Source organism: Thermobia domestica, chromosome 10 (genome assembly GCF_964235325.1).
Source record: "Thermobia domestica chromosome 10, izTheDome1.hap1.1, whole genome shotgun sequence".
In the NCBI taxonomy this organism is placed as follows: domain Eukaryota; kingdom Metazoa; phylum Arthropoda; class Insecta; order Zygentoma; family Lepismatidae; genus Thermobia; species Thermobia domestica.
In genome coordinates, this window is record NC_137463.1 from 219,876,332 (window position 1) to 219,898,992 (window position 22,661).

The 22,661-nt window shown below is 33.6% G+C and overlaps 1 protein-coding gene across 4 annotated transcripts in view; it reads right to left on the reverse strand.

Annotated features, from left to right (window-relative positions):
* jar (Myosin heavy chain 95F jaguar) overlaps positions 1-22,661 on the reverse strand; it is a 264,927-nt gene that overhangs the window by 52,395 nt on the left and 189,871 nt on the right. For all 4 annotated transcript variants that reach the window (XM_081729112.1, XM_081729111.1, XM_081729110.1 and 1 more), the window contains exons 4-11: positions 17,577-17,706; positions 12,897-13,061; positions 10,443-10,705; positions 8,938-9,087; positions 7,304-7,418; positions 5,685-5,829; positions 4,341-4,498; positions 2,374-2,538 (exon numbers count right to left, since the gene is read on the reverse strand). In XM_081729112.1, coding sequence (XP_081585238.1) covers positions 2,374-2,538; positions 4,341-4,498; positions 5,685-5,829; positions 7,304-7,418; positions 8,938-9,087; positions 10,443-10,705; positions 12,897-13,061; positions 17,577-17,706 — 1,291 coding nt within the window. The remainder of the gene's footprint in view (positions 1-2,373; positions 2,539-4,340; positions 4,499-5,684; positions 5,830-7,303; positions 7,419-8,937; positions 9,088-10,442; positions 10,706-12,896; positions 13,062-17,576; positions 17,707-22,661) is intronic.

A 22,661-nucleotide genomic window follows, 5' to 3' on the forward strand; every position in this document is an offset into this window, starting at 1 on the left:
ATATATATATATATATATATATATATATATATATATATATATATATATATGTGTGTGTGTGTGTGTGTGTGTGTGTGTGTGTGTATACGTTGAGTCAATAGGATTGTTATATGACGGTATTAGCTACAATGAAGAATGGGAATACGCAGTGGCGTAACTAAAAGCTTGGGGGCCCTCTCGCAGACAGCGTGGGATGGGGCCCCTTCTCTACGTCCCATTTCATGATTTTGGGGCCCCTGATGGCTTGAGGACCTCCCGCAATACGGGGTCTGCGGGGCCCTTATTTACGCCCCTGGGAATACGATAACCCAGTAGAAGAAAGCACACTTCTAGTGGTAGGGGGAACGCTGGTTCGATATCAGGTCATGTAAGTTTGTGATGGATAAGATCCGTGAGTTTTCTCGTTTCCTTTCATATTCACACTCAATTAATTGCTACCATAATCATTCACTTTCATTACTCATGCGTCTCATTTTTACTGCAGGGCATAACTCTGTAACATTAAACTGCAAGTTCCTTTTTAATTTACACTTTATTTTCCAACAACTTTCAAATGTTTATAAAGATCTTCTGTACTATTCAGTTTATAACAATATTTTTCTTTCACGTTTAAACTTGCTTATTATCCTAAATTTTTGTTAATTTATTAAATCCAACTTAACCCTATAGTAAATGGACCTCAAACAACGAAGTTCTACACAGCGCGAATGTTTCTTATAACCAATTAACCGCGTTATGTAAGGTACTTCTGTAGTTGCATTCCTCGCTTCACATTTACTTTAGGACGGCTTATGAGTTACGATTATAAATATAACGTTTGCATGGAATTGTAGTGGGAAAAAAAACTGTAGTGGAAAGAATACTAATTAATGGCTACTAAAAGCTAGAGTGCAAACTAACTCACTTGGAGCAGGAGAGCAGCAGGGGAGCCTGTGCGGTAGCGCATATTCAGTCAATGATAGATATTTATCTACCTATGCACAGGCATTGAAATCGAAAATAATGTTACCACTTATTGTTAGGCAAACAGAGTCAAATTTTAATACTAGTACTATTTGAACTCTTTATTATAATAGAAAAGAATGTCTCAGTCTTTGTATATACAACTCAAGGGCTTTATTCTGGACGAAAAGCTTTCAAATCCACAATACAATATTATGCCAGAAATAGATATGCCAGATTTTTATTTTAATTCTGTAGTTGTTAAGGGGGATCTGTAGTCCAGTGGTTAGAGCGTTTGACTCATATCCGCGTGGTCCCGGGTTCGATTTCCGGCCGGTGCATTACAATTTTCTGTGTCCACCCAGCATCGTGACACAAACTGGAAAGTCCTCAAAAAAAAAAAAAAAAAAAAAAAAAGTTACGACCACTAGGTTTAGAAGGTTCCTGATACACCTGTTAGAGCGACACAACGCACCGAGCATGTGTTCGTTGTTGGGCTGGACATTGTTCAACCGAACGCTAACAGATGGCGCTAGAGGCTCAGGCCCAGAAAGGGCTGTCACACCAGTGGTTTAGTTGCTAAAAAATGAATTGTTAAACTTAGATGGGTTGAATCAGCCACGAGAAATGTTACTAATTAACAACTACGTAGATTTCGCACTGTACAAGGTAGTGAAGTAACTGTTCTAACTAAAATCGATTCAGAACTCATCTAATATCTTGCCAAAGTCAACTACATTCCAGACTTTAGGTACCTATCTCCAGTAATTCATCTATCTATCCATAATTGTAGAAAGTAATGCACTTTTTATTATGTACAGACATTTTTTTATGTTGAAATCGATAGACACTACTAACACAGCAAATGTCACTATTTAAAAAGAACTTCACATGCAGAAAAATTACATTCTTTATTTTTATTATTTTTTTCGCACAATATTAGGAGGAATAATAAAGAGATGCACGAAGTAGTAACATATTTCCTACATTTAATGATTTGAATTCATTTGTATACGTTATTTCCACATCCATTTACTCATTTCCTCCATATTTTTGATAATGGCAATTGTGTTTCTGTGGATATGGTCGCGGATTGCTACCATACATTGCGTTTTATATTTACATTTACTTCCACGCAGGTTTTCATACATTTTTTTAAAAGAAGAATATTTGTCTTTTTATGGACGTTACTTCTACGTCCATTTACTAATCATTCCATCATTCTTGACAATGGTAACTGTTTTTGTGAATATGGTCAAGGATTGTTATCATACGTACATTACGTTTTATTATTTACATTTACTTCCAAGCAGATTTTCATCCTCCCCCCCCCCCTTTTTTTTAGAAGAAGAAGAACCAACAGCATAACTGAAAAAATCAATTATTGCTAATTCTACCTTTTCCAGTTACAAATAATATGTTGTTCCTTACCTATACAATCCTGATTGTCCACAAATTCAATCTTTTTCACTTTCAATCCTTCTCTTTCGTACAGGGCCTGTTCTTCCTTCAATATTCTCTCATTGAAAAACTGCTGAAGTTTTTCATTACAGTAATTGATGCAGAATTGCTCAAAGCTATTGACTGTGAAGTATTCTATACGAGAAAACAAAAACAAATATAAACATATTTTGAATACATTTATATCATATATGCATTTCATCATATTTATTATTCGATCTTATTATATATATGGTTTCTAATCCTTATGCATTCAAAGGATTTAGTCACATAATGTCTCATCACAACGAAGTTCACTAATATCAAGCGAAAATACACGCAACACTAGTTATGTATTTATCACAGTAACATAAAACTATTACAAGCATACTGGTTTTCTTTTTTCGGAAGGGGCTGTCGCTGATGACAAATAATAATTTCATAGAAATAAGAACAAGAATAATAAATTGAGCTAGCTAATTTGGCAAAACTCCTCCAACCCACAAAAAACAACGGTACTAAAGAAAAGCAAATTAACTATGCAGTACTACAATTGTTTTAGTATGTGATATCTAAAGCAGTCCAGCTTAAACTATATGTCCATGTATCCTACATCCTCGATGATGAAAGGGACTGCAATTTCTAATAGATGGCTAAAACAGAAATTGTACTGTCTTTTAAAAAGTAGATTTGACATTGCTATCCGAATGAGGGGTCCACTTACAAGTTGAAGTAAGTTTAATACCCACAATTACTTCTTACATATTAAAGACAACACTGAAAAATGCAAACAATGTTAACGCAATATTAAGTGGTACGGGGTTAAATGAAAACACAGCATCTCACAAAAAAACAATCACACAAACTTGCAATTTCCGGTTGAAATGCATGATTTCCAGCTCACGTTGAACTGCAGGTCCAAGTCTCACAGCCTTGTGCTGGAAGAGGCATTAAACACCACACTAACAATAAACTCAATATATACTTATCTAAAATATTGTGAATTGTTCAAAACTCATGTTAAGACGTTGAATTTTAGCTGACAGCTATAACTTTGAAGTATGGTAATATTATAATGAACCAAACGAACAACTTCATCTTGAAGATTTAATGTTGTAATTTCAACTTCCTATATAAAATTGTAACCAATATATTTATTTAGTATATTCAGGGTGACACTATAGCCCACAGTTTGAATAAATATAATCTAGTCTTCTAGCTTTTTCTGAAATTCACTTGAACACACCATCTTGATATTACCTTTTCATTATAACACGTAATGAATTAAACATTTACACCTTTCAAATATCATACATGTTGATTCTACAAGATGGATCTTCTGTTATATATTATGCTCCTCGTTTCTATGACGACCAATAACTCATATCGTCAGATTACCATGTTAACAAAATATCAATAATAATAATAATATCAGAAAATAATCAATAATATTTTAATATTATGAACATATATACTAATTAATGTCTGATGAAGATGACATTTCTTTATTGAAAAAAAAATTAAATTTATAATATGTAACAATATTATATAATTACATTGTTAGTACATGTTAATTGTAAATTATTTTAAAAAAAATTACAATGTATTGTATAATATTGGCACTTTAAATTGAAATAAAATATTAACAATTCGTTTATTGTAAAAAAAAAAATAATACTTCTAATTAAATTAATAATTAATTTTTTTCTTTCTTTTCATATTTTCTTCTTCTTCTTCTAACTAGCTTGTGCATATTTCAATAGCACATATTGCCCGTAAATACACGAAATGATATTTAAGATTACATGTAAAATACAAGTCGTTATAAAATATCCTAACCGTATTTGGTATTATTCATCTGAAACATTAACAATAAAAATTTCAAAATTGCTAAATGCGTTTAGTCTAAACAGTTCGTTTTTTTCTATAACATGCATGAACGACTGAAAACTACTTACCAAATCCTGCAATGTCTAAAACGCCAATGTAGTGACTAGAAGCTTTGAAAGGAATACTTTGGTTTATCCTATGTACAATGTAGTCGAATAATTTGTTGTACATGGCTTTCGCTAGGGCATCTCTCGCGTTGTTAGCCTCGTAGACTTTTAAAGGTACCCTATGAGAAATGTGAAAAGGGAAATGATTATAGATTTTGTTTCCATTTTCTTTTTCCATTTCTTCCTCAAGTGCTTCACAAAATTAAATCAAGTTGTACAGAAGAAAAAAAGCAGCGATTAATACTTTAATTATAGAAATAGATGACAGAATGGAATAAAACTGATATAATGGATATTAGATGACGGTTCCCCCTGAGGAATGCGCCTGTCATGGACAGCATGTTTAACAGAGTTTAAAATTTTTAAGTAAAAAGAGGCCTCAAGGATATACCAAACAAGATTAGAATTTTTAGCAGAAATTAACTGATATTTTATTTTTCGAACATCTAACTGATATTTTATTTTTTAAACATCTGAATTCTGTTTGGAGATATTTATAATTAATTTGAGATAAGTATAATGGTGCAAAATATCTTACGACAGCTATTTATATTAAAGCTAATTAGTGTAACATATATTAACGAAATGAGGAAACAACCGATTTAAACTTATCTTTACACACCAGATCCTCTGTAAATGCGAATGCAATAACACACAAAGAGTGAAAAAGTGAATGACTGGACCGCGACTCAAACTCTGAATCTCCGGCATGCCTTGCCGATGCGTTAATCATTACGCCACCCAGTCCACTTCCCAGAACAACCACACACCTTCTCACTCCTGAAGTCGGTGCTCTTCACTCAGACCACAAGACTTATACCACAGCCTAGCTGTTGTGCTTGGACAATCCACTGTCCGTAGATTAAGAATATATTTTGACGGTTGTAATTTCATATGAACATCCTATACATGTGTGTATATATTCTATACTTTTATATTTATAGGTACAACAATAAGGTACATTCCTAATATAAATATATGCCACTTGAGTACTGCTACGTGGTAAATATTAGTTAGTTGTCCAAATGAGATAATTTAGAGAGAATGAAATGAAATCAGTGATAATAATTGTCACTGACAAACTTACACAAATGGCTAACCTATGAAGTACAGACAAATGAGCAATTTAACAAACTTAAGTATCGTTAATAAAAACTACGAAAATCAACAGTACGTACTTGATCTTTTTCACAAGTTTATAAAGTTAAAGTTATACTCTCATTTGTATATTTTCTGTACATACAACTTTATGCTCAAAAAATGTTTTAACTTTTTTTTTTTTTTTAAGTGAGAAGGAGTATTTACATGATCACGGTCCCTTTTAGTCCTCCTCGACTGGTTTGCATTACTTTAGACACCAACGCCTGTCGCAATTCTTCTCTGTCGACACCCATAAGGCCAGCTGCTATAGCCAACGATCTTTCTGAACTGTTACATACTTGACATCCACCTTGAAAATAAATAAATAAATAAATATAAATATATATAAATATACTAGTATTATACTAGTATTAATTTTGTAAATAATAGACCCAATTTATCGACAAACATTATTTAACTCTTTTACACCCTTAGTTTTTGACTTTAGGCGTCCGTAATTCCCACTATTTATTGTGTGTTGAAAATACGGGTACAGAGAATTAAAAAGCAAACTCAGCAAACCTAAAAATCACATAAGGTGAAAAATCTAGAATTCAACAAATACACTCAGATCTATTTTATTATCTGTATTCCACATTTCTAAACTAACTTTCCTTCATCCTTAAGATGACAAGTCTCATTTAGCTGCTTAAATTTCAAGAGGTTTTTGTCCTTTTGTACGGCATTATAAGTATCATTCAGGCACGTAGCCAAGGGGGGGGGGGTCCAGGGGGGTGACCCCCCCCTTCGAGACCAGAAATGAAAAAAAAATAAGGAAGGATTAAACAAAATAAAATGAGAAAAAGAAGGATCAACTTTAAAAATAATAAAAAAAAAATTAAACGAAGCCTTTGGTTACTCTTTTTTATGAGGAGATTTGTATTATTTGCAACACATGGTGGCAAGCTAAGCGAGATATCCTGGAAGAGTCAGGGAATTTCAAATTTCTAGAAAAGTTACGGAATTCTCACAATTTCTGCTACTATTCACGGAGATTTCAAGCTTCCGAAAGCATAGTGTCGTTGTGTAACAGTGTGGACATTTTTTATCATAATTTTTCGTCATCGCATCCTTGCAGTATCAAACATGCTATTTCAAGAAAAAAATTTCTACTGCTCATTTAATCTGTCATTTGGAACCGGCAGTAGTTGGCGGAATAATAAAAACAAAATTTTTTGTGTGGAATGTTCTGTTAGCATTTGATTCAACAGAGAAAGGAACACAGATATTGTAAAATAGTTTACAAGACATTATTGGGTATGTAGTTTTTATAATAGTGAATATGTACTTTTTATAATAGTTGGGGTCATACTGAAAGGAAAATTGTTATATTTGAATAAACTGAGGAAGAACGTAAATATTGTAAAATCTTCAATAATTTTTTTTTATTATTATTATTTTACTCGAGATTTCTTTATAGTTTTTTATTAAAATACTTGCCAACATATCTTCATTTTATTGTCCTAGCAAACCAATATATGTTGATAGTAAAGTAGTTTAGATTGATCAAGCTCCTGGGCCTTCAGAATTTTTTCACCCCCCCCCCCCCCCCCGCCGTTACGAAATCCTGGCTAAACGAACCAATATATGTTTCAGTAAAATAGTTTAGAATGATCGAGCCCCTGGTGTGATGACCACAGTATTTCATGTCACGGACCCCCCCCCCTTCACGAAATCCTGGCCACGTGCCTGTATTATTTCTTACTTCAAGCACAGTATATATTCCCTTTGTACTTTTCCTTACAATTACATCGACTAATTTTCTAGAAATCTTAAGTAATTACCTTTGCAATCATCTGGATCATCTTCAAAAGCTACATTACCCAGATGTAATACTGATGCAACGAGTGTGTAAATCGCCAATCTTTCTGTATCATTCAATCCAAGCCGAGCCAAAGCCTGGAAAATGTTTAAAGAGTGTATTAGAACTTCATACAGCCACCTCTCGTACTTTCACATTTATTCTTTCCGCGGAGTAATTTATCTTAAGAAATAGATAAGGTATATAAGTAAAAATAAAACACAAAAATGAACATTATACATCGAAGTGAGTACATTCACAAAATACAAGATCGAAACTTAACTTCCCTATATCTACCACAAATTTATTACATATTTTAATCATTTGAACCTTAAGTTATGTAATATATATTCATTAAAAAAAAGAGCTCTTAATATTGCAAGGTTCGGTACTCCCACACACATTATGAACATGTGCTTTCACAATTTGTAAATAAATAGTAGCAGACGACAGAAGAAAAGCACAGATGCTGGAAGAGACGAAGAGGCCTCCGACAACCCCTCCACAGGTTCTTCTCCAAAGGATGGTTATAAAGGAACACGTCAAGAACAAGAAATCATCAGGGCCTGTACTGATTATAACCTACGATACCTATTCCCGAGGCTACTTTGAGCTAAAGAGACACCGATCTTGACTGAGGCTGCTTCAGGCTAGGACACCATCCTATCAACCCGGAGCAACATAGTATGTTGAGGAAACCCTCTTTATTCATACAGGAAACATTTATTTTAAAGTAGTTACAGACTTAGAGAAAATTTTAACTTCAGGAGTGTATTTACAAAACATGCTAAATCCGTTTGGTAGAATTCTTCAGAAAGGGCAATAAACTACTGTATATCTTTTTTTATATATTGAAACACTATTGCAAGTGATATTTCAAACAGAATTTACCACAAAAAAACATGTGTTTTGACAAAATAATAATAATAATAATAATAATAATAATAATAATAATAATAATAATAATAATAATAATAATAATAATAATAAGAAGAAGAAGAAGAAGAAGAAGAAGAAGAAGAAGAAGAAGAAGAAAATTTAAGGTAAGAGGTTCCATACTCATATATTTATTGAAAATCGCACATATTTGAATTTAGCATATTTTGGAAATACATTCCTCAATTGAGACTTTGTATAATAATTATATACGATATTTTGTAATAAAAGGTGCAGCTAAAATCCCATGTATTTTATTAACTCTACCTAGAGAATATTACAAGATATATTGCAAGAACTTTCACAATAAATTAGAAGTACTAAAAGACAGTTAAAATTAACTGAAAAAAAATAAACATGTTATCCTGAATGTTCAAATACAAAAAGATGAAGAAAAGTAAAATAAAAACTAGTAAAAAAAAGTTATTTGGGAAAGTAAGGAAGAAACGGAAAAGAGAAGTAAATAAGATATACAAATATTTAATTAGCACACCAGCACACTTTATTTGCTGATTAGATTCAAACTAGCAATGAATCATTTTTCTTCCAAGGTACATAAATGTATATGTAAAAAAAATGTGTACGAGAAAGTAAGAGCTTCCCAACGAAAACTAAATACAAAAAAAAACTAACAGCATTACTTTATGAATTAACAGAATTAAAGAAAGAAATAAAACTCACATTGTCCATATTGGAGAAATCCTGTACATCATCAAGAAGCGGATCTCTCAGTCCTCCTTTGGCTAAATGAGCTTTGCTTTTCTGGTTGTTGTTGAGTTTTTTCTCTGTTGTATTGGAAGTAAAATACTGCGTGCAGCCTCCGTTTAAATACTGTATTTAAAATTACAACAATGTTAACATTAAACAAGCACATTAATAGTTTTAGAGAAACAAAGTTTTCATTCTACTGAACAATTTTTGTTGTAAACTATCAATTAAAAGAGATGACAACTGGCGCGTTTATGAGAATACAGAAGGAAAAAAAATAAAAGGTAAGCCATTAAGGTAAACATTGCATAGCGAATTGGCAGCAAATTGAGAGTTAAAAGAATAAACGGTATAATGTTTTAGATATCAAATCAAAGTATAACAGGAATAACTCATAAAATACATCTTTGTCAAACCCTTCTTCACCACGCCCAAATATATAATTTAGATTTTGTTAACAAACTTTTAATGGCCTAGAACGAATTTTGAATAATCTATAAACTGGATTTCTGACGTGCCCTACCTTCGTTATGATATATAAGAATATAGTTAATTATGAAATTAAAATAAATATAATATTGATATTGATATAAAAATAAATATGATGTATAAGAATTATGATATGAAATATAATTTATATATATACGAGGGGCGTCTGAAAATGTGAATAACTAACATGTAAAAGTTAACGGACCAGGATTCTTTTTCTTTTAATTGATACCCAAATAAAAGAAAAGTCCGTATGTTCAAAGCGCCATTATACAACGATATGTTGTATCATTTCTTGTAATTTTAAGCTTATAATTTTGGGCGATACTTGATTTTTTTATATGCACTAGTCAGTTATCTCAATAGAAGAAGAAGAAGACAATTTTTTTTTTTATTTTGAATTAATGTTACTTTTTTAATGTATGTAATGGAATGTTTTGTAACCATAACGACGGATTGCTCGTTGATATAGTAATAAGGAAAACAAAGAAGAAGATATATACTGTTACGGTTGCTGATCTAAAAATTTGAATAAACGACATATTGTGCTATAGTGAGTGAATTATTTTGGTTTATTCATATGGCTCAATAATATTTTAAGGATCACGAGTGATGTTATATTTTCATTCCACCAATTATTTTAATCATCTTATTTCGTTAATCATTTTACTCTCCAGCCTGAGAAGAACGCCGATGGAACATTCAATGTACAGCGGGGGACACTTCTAAATGGTACAGGCATATGGAGATTTACGGCTAAGGTGTACCATTTAGAAGTGTCCCCCGCTGTACAACATTTTTATGAAGGTTGAGTAAGCTAATAATCTGTTCCCAATTAGGAACATTAGAAGTAATATCTCCTATTTCCGCCACCACGTAAATAGTGAAGCCTTACCATTCTATCAGCGCTCTATGTCATACGATAGTATTCTATGTGGTAACTTTATTTTTGTTAGTTATTATAACATAAAAAAATTACAAGAACTTACATGAAAATCATCGGGTTTCGTAAGGTGCAACTGTTGCCTAAGTTTGTCTGGGGTACCGGCAAAGAGATGATAGAAAACGTGGTAATTTCTCTCCTCTGGTCCCTGAGTGCATATTCTCGATTTTTCTAGTAGGTAGTGAGAGATGTAGCCCCCAACAACCTGGCAACGATTGTCAAAATGGACTTCTATAAACTTTCCAAATCGGCTACTGTTGTTATTACGAGTTGTCTTCGCGTTACCAAATGCTTCAAGCACAGGATTAGCTGCAAAATTGTCAAGAAATTAGTACACCATTTGGACACGGTGCACTACGGAGATAGAAAGAAAACAAAAAAGAACAACCACCTTAACTGTTTCTAATATTACGCTTGTTTTCTTTGAGTGTAAGAAATATGAATGAATGAAATTGAGGAGCTTGTTTCCCCAAATCGTTAAAAAACCAAAAATCGTGTAAAAAAAAAAAAAAAAAAAGGACCTAAGTGGTTTTTGAAAACAAGCTCCTCAATTGTAAAAGACATCTCACTCCAAGTGTCCACGGTTCCTTGTAGACTATTTCATGAGAAACCACTTATTTCGTATTATAAGGTTATTAATGGAACATTTATTTAAGAATGTGAACAAAATCGTCTGGATCCTTTTTGAGAAATTGTTCCAAAAACAACTCACTCCCAGGAGTAAATTATTACTTGTGTATTTTTTCAAGAAAAATGAGTTACGCCATATTCTCAGGCAATTAATAAAACATTTATTTGTGCTGTATGAACAAAATCAAGTAATTCATGTGAGAAAATAGTCCAGAAAGAATTCGCCCCCTATAAGTAAACCACCCTTTTCGTATTTCCCAAGAGAAATGACTTATGCCACAGTACAGGATTGTGACATATCGGTGTATTAAATTATTAGAGCAGTTTCTAAGAAAATTGCCCATTTTTATTTCCACCTTTTGTGCCTTTTTTAAAGGCAAGAAAAAAATTCAAAAATCTCCCCTGGGAAATTTTACATAAAACTTAAAAGTTTAGAATTTTATCTTCTATCATTTGTTCGAAAGTAAAGAAAATGACTCGATATTGAGTTCGCTCTTACTACCCGGAACGCCTCATATTCAGCGCCATAATTTGGACCTTCTCGTAGGGGCGGGGACAAGCATTAATACTTGGGTCCTCTACAATAATATGAATCCCCTCCCGGAAAATACAGGGTTAGTCAAAATTATATTAACACTGAATGAAAAAAAAAAAAAAACAAAAAAAAACAATGTATTCAAACTGTACATACATCTATACACGAAAGAATGTCTCTGATATGATATACTGCAAGTGAATGTCTCCGATATGATATACCTACTGCAAGTGCTAAATATACCTGCGAACTCACTCTGAAGTCGCCTCAAACTATTCATTATTACGTTCAACACACAAAAACCAACAACAAATAGTTTTATTTAAAGCATGTGCACACATTTCAGGGGGAATGGATGGTATCACATCCCGTGTACGGCCCTTTAGGTCATTAATGTCGCGAACTAGCGTACTGTAAACGCGCTCCTTTACCATGCCCAATACATTTTAATAGAATACAGTATTTTTGCCTCCACGTGGTATGTCCATTCAGTGTTAACATAATTTTGATAATTTGGGACCCACAGAATTTAAAATTTCTAGGGGTCCCAGTTACTGGGGCCAGATTACATTTGTGCTTTACCATAGGAAATGTATTTTGTTCAAATGATGGGGCAGTAACTGCACCATTTATTATTTTGAGTTCTTTTGAAAATGATATTGTCACAAATCGCATTGAGGGGACACCCTATGATACAACTTAAAGGCTTAAGAAATATATATTCTGGGGAGTGGGTAGGGACAAAAAATCGACTACCGTGTTGATGTCTACAGAGTGGAAAGATTTCTCATTTCGATAATGTATAAACTGTTGTACATAACTTGGAAAGTCTTCCTATAAAATAAAAATATACATTTCACGTGTACTTACTTGTGACATGTTTTATAAATTCCAACGATAATTGATAATAGCCTGGTACATAGGACTTGACCGCTATCATATCAAGAAGTTTTTTATCTTTCATTCAGACTATTCTTCACACAGTCTACATCAACTGTTGTAGTACAAGTTTATTTCTATGAAAACTTCACAATTTTTACTAAGTTTATAAATATCTTTTCAGAAACCAACAGAAGTTTACATAATTACTCAAGTAATGTTAATTTCCTTCAATACATTAAAGTGACTGTTTCCGGAAATATATTAGACCATGCGTAATATAATACATTGCATTGGTTAACGAGATTCCAGAAAGTGATTTTATCTAAGCGACTACCAGCTATACCTGACGCTTGCTGAGAATCAAAGTAATTACAGTAGAGATGTATTCTTGCACTAATTTAACAAAATATTTTTATTTTATTTTTTTTAAACCATAATTGTCGTGATACCTACCGTCAAGAATCTTCTGCTCGATAGGTCCCGCAGCAGATCCCCATAGATCGCAAAGGTAACGAAGAATGTACTTTGTAGATTCGGTTTTCCCTGCTCCTGACTCTCCTGATACGATGATGGACTGCGACTGTTTCATTACTTTCATATCCCTGAAAGCCTTGTCAGCTGTTGGAAAAGAATAAGATAGGATTATAACTATTTCATATCATCCCCATTTATACCATTACATAGTTCAAAAGAAGTGTGTACTCATCGCGTTTTTTTCTAGATATAAACCACTATTTAATACAGTTTTAAAAAATAATATATATATATATATATAAACTGTCGTCTCATTCAGTACATTCAAACTCCACTGGATGATTTACATGCAGGCTAACTAAATTAGCTGGAAAATTCACCAATTTACATATCATGTTCAATAATGATGTAGTTCCGCGGAAGCAATTGTTGGTTAGTTTCTTTCCCCAAATCAACCGTCCTCTCCCAAGTTAGTAGACAATCTTCGTAGAAAGTACGAAGGTCGTTCCAAAATTAATGCCTCCTATTTTTTGTGTTCACTTTGTAATGCTTGAACCTTCCTCTTTTAGTTGCACCTGGTCCCGTTGTTCTGCGGTAGTTGGCACCAGCATAGGAGTGTTCCAAAATGGAGCCTGATATGGACGTGTGTATAAAACAACGATGTGTGATCGAATTCCTCACTGCTGAAGGAATTGCGCTGATTGATATCCATCGACGCTTGGTAAAGGTTTATGGAGACGATACAATAGACGTGAGCAATGTGAGGCGATGGGTACGGCATTTTCAAGGTGGTGAAAAGGGTATTAGTGACAAGCCACGGCCAGATCGACCCTACACAGCTGTCATCCCTCGCAATGAAGAGAATCTTGATCAACTCATCCGTGCTGATCGCCGAATAACGACCAGAGAATTGTGTACAAAGCTGAATGTCGGCTGTAATACCTTGGAAAAAATGCTGGAACATCAAAGATGTAAGGAAGTGGTTAGCCTCAACTGGTTCCGATATTTGTAAGCACGGCATGCAGACTCAGGTTCATCGTTGGCAAAAGTGCATAACGAATGGTGGGAACTATGTGGAAAAATAACAGTCTGTAGCCAAAATATTGCTCTGTTTAGCTGTGCTGTTGTTATTTATGTATTTCCATTAGTTTCCATTAAAAAAAGGAGGCATTACTTTCGGAATGACCATCGTATTTCGTCTGCCGACAAAAGAACAAATCTCGTAAACTTCTTAAATAATGTTGACCAATTTAAGCTAATGATACTTATACGAACATATTTTCATATAAATCTAATGTAAATTTCAAATATTAATGTGTGTAGCCTTCTTGAAATAGTGCTGAAAAATCCATTTGCGTTTTAAGTTACTCTTTGCTGAAATACTGTGGTCCCTTACTAAAACTTACTGACTACAATCTACGTTACATTGTGTTTGTATGCCGCCATATTAATGCAAACCATGAAAGCAGTCTTATACTCACTAGAAGTTGCGGAGTAATGTTAAAAGAGGTTATACTCCTGCCGACAAAAGAACAAACCTCGTAAAACTCGTACTTTGTTTCTGGTACACTACTCTCAGTTAACAGAAAGTATACAACATTTCGGCAATCTCTGCTCTTCTTATCGTGTCAGTGTTCATTGAATTAAAATCCTACTGTTTAAAACAGAAATGTGGTCTCAGAAATATTTCGAAATGAGATTTTCCGATATATATACAGTATGTGTGTTTTGATGTTTGCGGTCTAAAAAGAAAAGTTGGGAACATTATGTTACATCTTTAATTTCTGAATGCATTCTGAAAAATACTTATTTCCTGTTGTGACCAATAGCTTAGGGTTTTTCTTTCTTTGTCGTTAACAAGAATAGCACAATGTTAGAAAAAGTTTCTATTGTTGAGGTTTACATTAGCAACGAAAAAAAAAAAAAAAGTTTAAGCAAATGTTTAAAAGAAACACCCCGAGTTCACGGCAAAATGGTGTAGGTATAAGAAGAACTGTCTTGAACTTCAGTTGAGTACAATCTTCACTTTTATATAAATGTTGTTTTGTAGTAGTATCGCATAATATGATACAAATTCTAATGAGTGTGGACACTTTTGATATGATTAATATTCATATTTAAAATAATTTAGCTGTATAACAAATAGTTTAACACGGGCGATTTCGGGCAATATGCCCGCGCCATTTTGGTTTGCAACTTCGGTTGTGACCATATCAATTATAATGTATATCAATTTTGTTTAATACAATTTGATCCTTTTTATCAATTTATAGTGTAATAGTCGACATGACTAATGGCTGCGGCATCAAACTATACATAAACCACAAATGTGGTTCTAGAACAAGAACAACAAGAAATACCATGTCTTTTGATTTAGCAAAGTAATGAAAAATAAGTAATATTTTATCTCTCTTAATATGTTATAATATTATACATCACAGATTATTATTATACATCCTGTTACAGTTTATATATTAGCTTGATTGATAACCTAGTTGTTGCCTTATTTTTCGTTTCAGTTTTCTACTCAGCTATGGATGATGAAGAGGGGACTTTTGGAAGTCAATAACTCAAATGAAAGACAGAAAAAGCTGAAAAGTAAGAAGAAAAAACAAGAAAATCTCTTTCTTAAATCTTCTATCAACAAAAGAACCAAATATTAAGAACAAAAAAAAAAAAATGAATGTCTTCTTGCTGAAACACATGGGGATAACTGAATGTGATGCTGATATCAAAATCTTATACACAGCAATACTTGGTAAAAGTAATTAAGATTGTGGTTATAAATTTTATCCACAGAACTACAGATTTCCAAATTAAGCTTTTCAGAAATTTAGTTCGGACCATATTAAAAACAAGAATCCGAGAATTTATGTAAAATATTTTTGTAACGGTAGTAGACCATTTCTATTTCAAGTGTGCCCCTGCTGGTGCTGCTGTCAATGTGTGTTCTCCCGTACCTCCCTCGTAGGAGGAGGGCCAAGTTGCCTTTGTCAAGATCTTTCAGTAGTTTGATGCGGACAAGGTTGCCACATTGAGTTATTTCACGGGCTTCGCTGTACACTGTCTTCTTAGCCATTCTAGGTAGAATATGATCTTCACTCGCCAAGACCAAACGACTTAATGACAAATTGGCAACATAGTCGAAGTCACTCACTTCTTTTTCCAAAGCAAAGGGAGGGTTTCCTCCGTAAGGAGGCGGGGGTGGCGCCGAAATATGTTTGTTTAACATATTTTCCGAGGGCACAGTTGGAATAGAAAGGCTCTTGTAAAATTTATTACTATGACCTTAATTGTCTAAGCAAATAATAGACTGAAAAGTGCTAACGCATACTTTCTCCTGGAAAAGATATGCGCTTGATTTACTAACCGTCCTGTTACAAGTTGTTTATGTTCCTCAGTGTTTAAGTATGGATGTAATTTATCTTGTAATTAAAAATAAATGCTTTACAGTTTCACATTTTCTGTGCTTCATTCATTTTCAACAAGGAATCTGTTTCTAGACAACTCAATTCTATTTGCATAAGTAGTTTACCATGCTTCGAGAGAGAAATATAGTCTGGTGAAAGGCAGGCCCGCAACTAGAGGGATGGCTGGGGGGCCTTCCCCCCATAAACTTTTCATGGCTCCTCCAGACCTCAATACAAAATGCTATTGTTAATACAAAGAATACACTTTAGACATTTGTAAGAGAATTTTTAAACACCTGCCCCCCCCCCCCAACCTCTGTGGCTGGTTGCGGGCCTGGTGAAAGGTTGGTTATACTATACTAGGAGTATTAATATTATTCGAACGCTTACTAATATATTCGTAATTTCAGTTCTTATGTAAGCAATTTCCCTATTAGAATAAAGCGTTCATACTATTAATCTAGTAGCCATTCTGCTTATAGAATTCGCATTACTTGTGGTCATCTTATTAAAACTACAGTTTTCTTTTTCCCCTTTAGAAGTAATTACGAATGACAGCTTAACGAGATAAATGGATGCATATTTTGCCAAAAAAAAAAAAAAAAAAAACTTACTTAAATTAACTGTCACTAATATAAGGCATCTAATAAAAGCATTTATTACTCATAGTACTTTCACTTTTCATCCACATCAACAGTATACTTCTAGTGAAAAAAGAATGAAGGTAACTACGCTTAAGTTTCTATCTCTCCACTGAAGGTGATGGAAGTCTGCCGTTGAAACTGTGGGTCTTTATATTACCTGTTGCGCTTAATTAGGTTTTATATATATATAAAGTTATATGTGTCAAGTTTTTGTAATTTTATTTTATTTCTTTTATTTTTTTATTCATGTATTACATTCCGATTTTAGAATCACCGTGTAGTTTACTACTGTCTTGTACACGAATTCCTCTCAAGTTATCTTCACAACGCTGCACAATTTAATTTTATCCTTTTCAGCTCTGCTGATCTTTCCTTATGGTAACAATTATCATCACAAAAATTTGTGTTATCTTCTGAAGCCTCTTCAAAATTAATCCACCATTGACAAAATAGATACATATCTTTTTTACTTTACAGATAACAGATGATATTTTTGTCTCGTACTTATCTATACATTACGTAAGAAGACAGATTCAAAAGTAGTATTATGCAGTGATTTCACAATCAACTTAACATTATGTATTAAAAAAAAAAAAAATTCTTACCTATCGCAAACACATGAGGTGGCATTGTTCCTAGAGATTTTCCCTGGTATTGCTTGATTGTTGATGATGAATACAGATGCTTTATTTCAAAATATGGATTTACTGCTATTAAAATATTTGCTACGTAAGTCTGAAAAAGAAAGAAAGAAAAAAAAAAAAAAAGAAACGACGTGTAATTAAGAGAATTTTGAATTTAATCATTATACAAATGTGGAGATAGATGCAGTAATGGTCTAACCAATTTTTCCTTGATTTCTGAGATATTTCCAGGTTTTAAATCCCAAAGCATCTTTCTGTCTTACGTACCAATGATTGTTTTAAATTTTAAATATAATACAAGAGTTTAAAGTTTGTTGACAATACAAATACTTTCTTTCTTGTGTAATTGTGATCTACTTGTCGGTATGTGCTACCTTCTACGAGGAAAAGCAGAAAATAATCACCAAACAAATAAGAATATAACATACTGCTCTTATCACGTTATTCAAGTATGATTGCTGCGATTTGTTTCATCTTCGTAGCACTATCGTGTGATTTAACGATATTTAAACTGCTTTTAAAGACCTTACTCTTTTCAAAATCTATTGGCAATAAATAACTGGAATCTAATTCAAGCAATTATAGAATTCTTACAACTCAATGAAATTCAATTTAAAACAACAACTGATAAAGTATCTAGCGAAAGACTCATGGTAATGGGCAATATAACTTCAATGACCATAATCTTACATAAAAATAAATAATTTGCTTTGACTAGTTCGTAAATTAAATATGACAATAAGAAAACCAGTAGTAATTAACCAACAATATAATTATTACGACAATCATTAACAATATCATTACTACGACAATCATTTAGTGATATCAAATAATGCAGGTGCTTCTCAATCAACTTATTCCAAGGATTTAACTGGATACAACAGAAATAATAATAAAAAAATGAATGGATCATCGTTTAACAGTATATAATATTTATATCAACTTAAAATAAAGTGTAATAGGGAACTTAGCTTACGACTGACTCATCATAAATATTAAAAACCCACGGCTGGGTTAAAGATCAAGGTATAAAATGTCATTAATTGACAGTGATAGTGATTTTGATGTTATTGTGAGTGAATATGACGCTTTGGGTTACTTCAGGGTTTTCAGGATGCATCAAATGAAGTTAACATAAATACATGTTGGAGTTTCTTGCTCATCATGACAAGTCTTCCTGTAACGATACCTAAATGGCTTATCCAGAATCCTGAGAACTGGGCACGAAACCAAATGAGGAAAAAGAGGAATGCAGGATTTGGTTATGTAGATGAGATCGGAAGAAAGGAAAAGAAAAGGAAACATGTAAAACAAATTGTTTATGCAAATTAAAAAAGTAGAATGAGCAAAAATTGTATCATCATTTTGGGCATTATAAATCTATTCATTGCAACACAATGTTTTAGAGTCGGGTCACTGATTTATGTCATGTGACCGTGATTTTAGACTTAGAAAAACTCAAATTGTAAGAAAAAGTTCTTTTTTTTTTTTTTTTTTTTTTTAACCTCATGAATAGGTTAATGTATAAAGATATATTCGAAACTCTAACACTTATAGAATAAAACAGAATGATTTTCTAGAATTTTCTTCTTAAAAAAAAAAGAAAAAAAGAAAACCGCACATTGACAGATGATGGAAGGAAAGTGGATTTTTATAACTCTAAGATGAACTACATTCAGCAAAGGCTTCAAGAAAGTTTTTCAAGTGGTCTCACAATGACACTGAGTTGTTTAAAAGTACAGACAATAATAAAATGACAAGAGACCAACCTTCGAATTTGGCTCAACAAAGCTTGCTATTAATGTTGAACCTTCAAAAAAATACTTTAGACAAAAGGCAATTCAGGCTCTAAAGTTCGAAGATATGCAGTCTCCTTCAGTTTGTTCATTCAGCAGATATGTATCATATCATTTTTACAATGGTTCTAACGAAGAAACTTCCCCAACTGCAGATGATGATATTCTAGATTATAAGAACTAACAGTACGCACATGTTGACAATGAATTACAGTTTTGCTCAACGCCGTAACTTAGATTTTTTTTTTCTGGGGAGAGAGGTAAGCATTAATATTTGAGTCCCCTAGAAAAAGTGGTTTTGGGCCCTCTCGCAAAATTCGAAAATCGGTCCTTTCTTTCCATCTTACTCTTACTCTTTGTGGGCCTCCCGGAGCCTATTGGCCCTCTTGCACGCCCCTGAGAAAATTTCATAAATGACAAATTAATTAAGGCGACAATTTTGACAAATCCCAAAACCATAACAACTAACATTATTTCTAGGGCCAATAATAGTCCATTTTTACTGAAATGGGCCCACGACTCATTTTAGTTTTATTTACCTTTTGCGTGCTGTTTTGTTTACGTAATGTAGTGAACCTGTTTGATACTTCATTTATAATTTCATGTTCGTATCGTATATGCAGTAAGAAAATTTTGTCTTAAAGTAAGCTTCCTCTCGAACGGCGAGGAGCTTCCCTGGGGAGGCAGCTGCCCCCTGCCCCCATAAGTTACGGCCCTGGTTTTGCTCTATGTAAATCAATATAGAAACCGGAAGTGTAGTAGATTGCTACCACTTCCGGTTTTACTAGAGAGGTAAGGGTGGAGACAAATCTATGTCGGGACGTTGAATCTATTCCAAATAATCTTTAATATTCTCAAAACTATGAGGAAAACTTATCTACCACTATCAATGATTAATATAATAGATTAGATTGTCTATTTTTTCTTTTACAATATTTCATTACGTTAATTTTGTTGATAATAAATTAACTTTCTATGTGTTGATCATTCAAGGCTATCCATCTGATTGTAGTTGGAAGTGCTTTTCTGTATTTCTTACGTGGAACAAACAAAAAGTCAGTCTATCATAGTGTCAGAGTTTAAAAAAATTATTATCTAAGACCTACGATCAGCAATCAATAACTTTGGAACTGATTACACATTCATGGTCCGTAAAAATGCAAACAGAAAGCTTATATAAGAAGATAATGAAATTATACCAGGAAACACTTGAAGAGCTAGCTAATAGTAAATTTCACTCCAAAAATACCAACATATTCAGTAATCATTACAGTCAGTAACAATGTGGTAATTATTTTAACTTTCTTCAAATAACGACACATCGTTTACTTCAGTGACGATCCATCGTATGTTTACAAATTTGCACTGCAGCTATTAAAATTACAGCTCGTATATTTGATTTCTTCTTCAATACAAAAATCTCCATTGTATATTCTTTATCACTTGTCACTTGTGCCAATCACTCTTACTTCCATTACATTTATTCATTTCCAGAGGACTGTATGTAGACTGGCTGAGGCAGACAATTATTGTCACCCGTACCGGCAGAGAGCTCAGCCTCCCAAGTGGCAATGTATGCTTCTCAGACAGACTACATCACCCTAGAGTCGGCAATGTACGATGTATCTCTACCGTAATTAGAGGAAATCAAGAATTCCTTGTACAACCCTGTCGCTCGCATTGGAGAAAGAGGCTTCAGCTTTTCTTCCAAATGGAGATTAACACATACTATTGGGCCGGGAAAGGTACTGAGTCCCTAATGTTCGTAGTACCTCAGCACATAGACTTGAGGTAATCGGGACTGTCCAAGTATTTATTGGGTGTATTTGGACGCTTTGGCCGATTCCAAAATGAGAGAATAACGTATGTCATTGGGTCTGGAAGGTGGAGGTGATGGGTATGTTGTACCTCAGCATGAAGATTGAACAATAGGAAGTGCTAGGAATTGGCAATCTCCCTCGGAATTACCGAGGATCTCGAGTTTGGGTTGGTCTCTGTTATAGGCTGTGGTCACACCGTGGGGTTCTGTAATTTGAGTTTTGTTCCGAGGAGGAAGTGAACTTCTTATAGCATTCTGCTTATGCTGGTAGATGCTTACTAGCTAGGGAGCTTCCTCGACGAGTAGGTATTACTAGTGAATCCTCGGAAGAATACGGTCAGTTGAGCTTGATGGACCTAACCCATTCTTCTCTGAAGGTTCTGAATACTGCTTTGTCGATTAGAAGAAAGAAGCAATTACCGCAAAACCATTGCACTTACAGACCAGCCATAACCTATAAGGCAGGCATTATAAGATAGTGTACATATCCATCCCACACCGGGAGAAGTCATGAAGTGCTGTAGATCTACAAAGTATACATGTCTATTCTTTATTACGTTATCATTTGTCACTCTTGTGCCAATCACATTTGCTTCTATTACCTTTGTTCATTTCCAGAGAATAGATATTTTCTGCTTGTTATTTAATGGATTTTCAATTTTAGCTTCATCGATATTAGCGACTACGATGATTGCTTTCGTACGAAGTAGTTTTTTGCACTTCACGCCAGCACTACTTTTGATTCTTCCATTTTCGTTATCACTCTACTTTTGACTCTTCCATTTCCGTTATCACTCTACTTTTGATTCTTCCATTTCCGTTATCACTCTACTTTTGATTCTTTCATTTCCGAAATCACTCTACTTTTGATTTTTTCATTTCCGAAATCACTCTACTTTTGATTCGTTCATTTCCGAAATCACTCTACTTTTGATTTTTTCATTCGTTTCATTCTTATGTTACAGGGACACTTAAATATTAAAATTGGTTCACTTTTTCAGTTTGTAGTACTTTTCCCATGAATATCTGGTGGGATGGGTATAGTAACTAGATTTTGACGTTAATAGTGGTAATGGTCAGGGGCGTCATTTCAAATTTTGCTTGAGGGAGGCAAGAGCACGATCGACATAAGACTTTCACGTTTTGTACTATTATAATAGTAGACAATCGATTAAAGTATATGTATTCATAAACTCTTGGTGGCAGTGGTCGAAGTGAGACGGTATGCGGTGGAACGCCATACCGCCTCTGTTTTCTGTAATGAGGACATACCGGCTCTGGTTTTTCAGTGATCAAGACAATATCTAAATAGCCGGTATGTTGAGTCAAAATCTTAATAAAACCATTTCCCATGAATATTACCGATCATAACCCTCTGCTTTTTTTCCACTTCGAACACTGCTTGGTGGAAAGCAATTGCCCCCTCCTGCC